Source organism: Hippocampus comes, unplaced genomic scaffold (assembly GCF_001891065.2).
Source record: "Hippocampus comes isolate QL1 unplaced genomic scaffold, H_comes_QL1_v1.1 scaffold315, whole genome shotgun sequence".
In the NCBI taxonomy this organism is placed as follows: Eukaryota; Metazoa; Chordata; class Actinopteri; order Syngnathiformes; family Syngnathidae; genus Hippocampus; species Hippocampus comes.
Window position 1 is genome coordinate 466,835 of NW_017805539.1, and position 1,784 is coordinate 468,618.

Below are 1,784 nucleotides of genomic sequence, written 5' to 3' on the forward strand. Positions count from 1 at the left end.
ATCTGTTTAGTTAATCCAAACCAATAATTAAAGTGCATTTCTATTTATTTGCTTTTAAGTTGAAACCATTACTCTTTGAAACTGTAAATTCGCCTTGGGTGATGTGTTAAAAAAAACCCATCTGCCTCCGGCGGCCCCCAAAAAGTTCATTAGGACACAAAAATCATTTTACAGGCATTAGTTTGTGTTTCTGTTAGAAGGAAGCCCACAATCTATGAATCATAGGAAGCATTTTGTTTACTTTCGAGAAAATAGTCTGTGCAACGTTTTCAACAGCCCCTTCCTGCAATTATTCACAACCTCCTGTTCCCATTCCCTTTCCAATAACCCATTAACCCCAGCCTTAACTTTATCAACTCTAAATCTAACCCTAACCCCTTAACCACGTAACCATTATCTTAACACCAACCCAAATCCTCGATCTAAACCTTCCATAGCCCTAACAACTTAATCTTAACCCCTTAACACTAATCACCCGGACATTTTCAAACAATCCCATTTCAACAAATACATTTAAACTTGTATTTTTATTATTTATTTTATTTTGTTAAAGAAATGTCTGTCCTGTTTTTATACAACAAAATTACCAAGAGCATATATTTCACACAGCCCAAGTAGCCATGGCCAAAATCCACCAGAGCATCCAAGCAGTGTTGGACTTCTTTGATCAGTATAAGGGTGAGGATGGCGTTTTGGACAAGAAGGAATTTAGAGCAATCATCGAAAAAGAGTGCAAGGTACATTAGCGACAACGCAGCAAGTACATTACCATTTTTTTTTCGTTGTTTTTTTTTTTCTTCCTTAAAAAGGCCAATTTGTGCTCCACAGGGGAACGTTGATGAAAGCGTTCTGGAGAAGCTCTTTGAAAAGTTGGACCAGAATAAAGACGGCAAGCTCGACATGGAAGAGTACAGCGCCGTCATATGTCTCATGATCAGAGCTTCCTATTATAGAAGAAAGCAGTGTGGCTTCGGAGGGCGTTGCACTGGCAAGGGCTCTAGCAAGTAAAGGCTCACAATCATCGCTTTTCTTTTGCCCGCCAAATTCGACTGGCATCATTCTCAGATAAGCAAGAGAAATCTGTCCCATCGTTTGTTTTGTTTCTCTTGATCGTGGCCACGCAATAAAAAGCCATGAAGATGGATCATGTAATTCTGTCTTTTAGTTTCTTCTTATCGATGCTGTACAAATTAACACCTGACCACTGTCTTTCAATTTTTTTGACCAGACCGTTCCAGAAACAAACGTCAGATGCTCTTATTTTCTCATACAATATCATGTTATCTCATGCCATAGCATCTTTTGCCATCGCAGATAAATATTACAGTCCCAGTATGTTATACCACCGAACCATGCTGTGTCAATTCATATTACTGACCGACGGCAGTGTTTCCTGACCTTTATTGAGACAAGGATCAAAAGCTTCCATTCGAGAAATATCATGGTATCACCAGACAAAAAGTGACCAAATCTTACTGGAAACTGCAGGTGAATACACTGGTTAATTCTCTACCATCTGCCATTTGACGGAATTTAGTTCTACCAATCACCAAACATCATAAAAGAAACATTATTTGAAGTCAATAAAATACAAATTTTCGGATCAATTCAGTGATATTGGATCATCTCATGACACACTAATGTGCCACAGCACTTGACAGTAGAGTAGTTTTATCAAGGGTTTGTCATATTGTGTCACATGACAGTGTTACAGGACGGTAAGCACACACAAATATTTTGTTTGCTTTCATTTAGGACTAATGAAATTAAAAAAAAAAAAAAAA

The 1,784-nt window shown here is 37.9% G+C and overlaps 1 protein-coding gene across 1 annotated transcript; it reads left to right on the top strand.

Moving 5' to 3' along the window:
- Positions 1–555: 555 nt before the first annotated feature.
- LOC109521093 (protein S100-A5-like) lies at positions 556–1,145 on the top strand. The gene is made up of 2 exons (XM_019878725.1): positions 556–737; positions 829–1,145. Exons 1-2 carry the CDS (start codon positions 621–623, stop codon positions 1,006–1,008), a joined length of 297 nt encoding a protein of 98 aa, XP_019734284.1. The 5' UTR covers positions 556–620; the 3' UTR covers positions 1,009–1,145.
- Positions 1,146–1,784: the final 639 nt, after the last annotated feature.

Excerpts from the sequence above, each read along its gene's own strand:
- LOC109521093 (XM_019878725.1), top strand. The coding sequence starts at position 621 with ATGGCCAAAATCCACCAGAGCATCCAAGCAGTGTTGGACTTCTTTGAT. Across the intron at positions 738-828 it reads TCATCGAAAAAGAGTGCAAG|GGGAACGTTGATGAAAGCGT; the intron begins GTACATTAGCGA and ends TGTGCTCCACAG.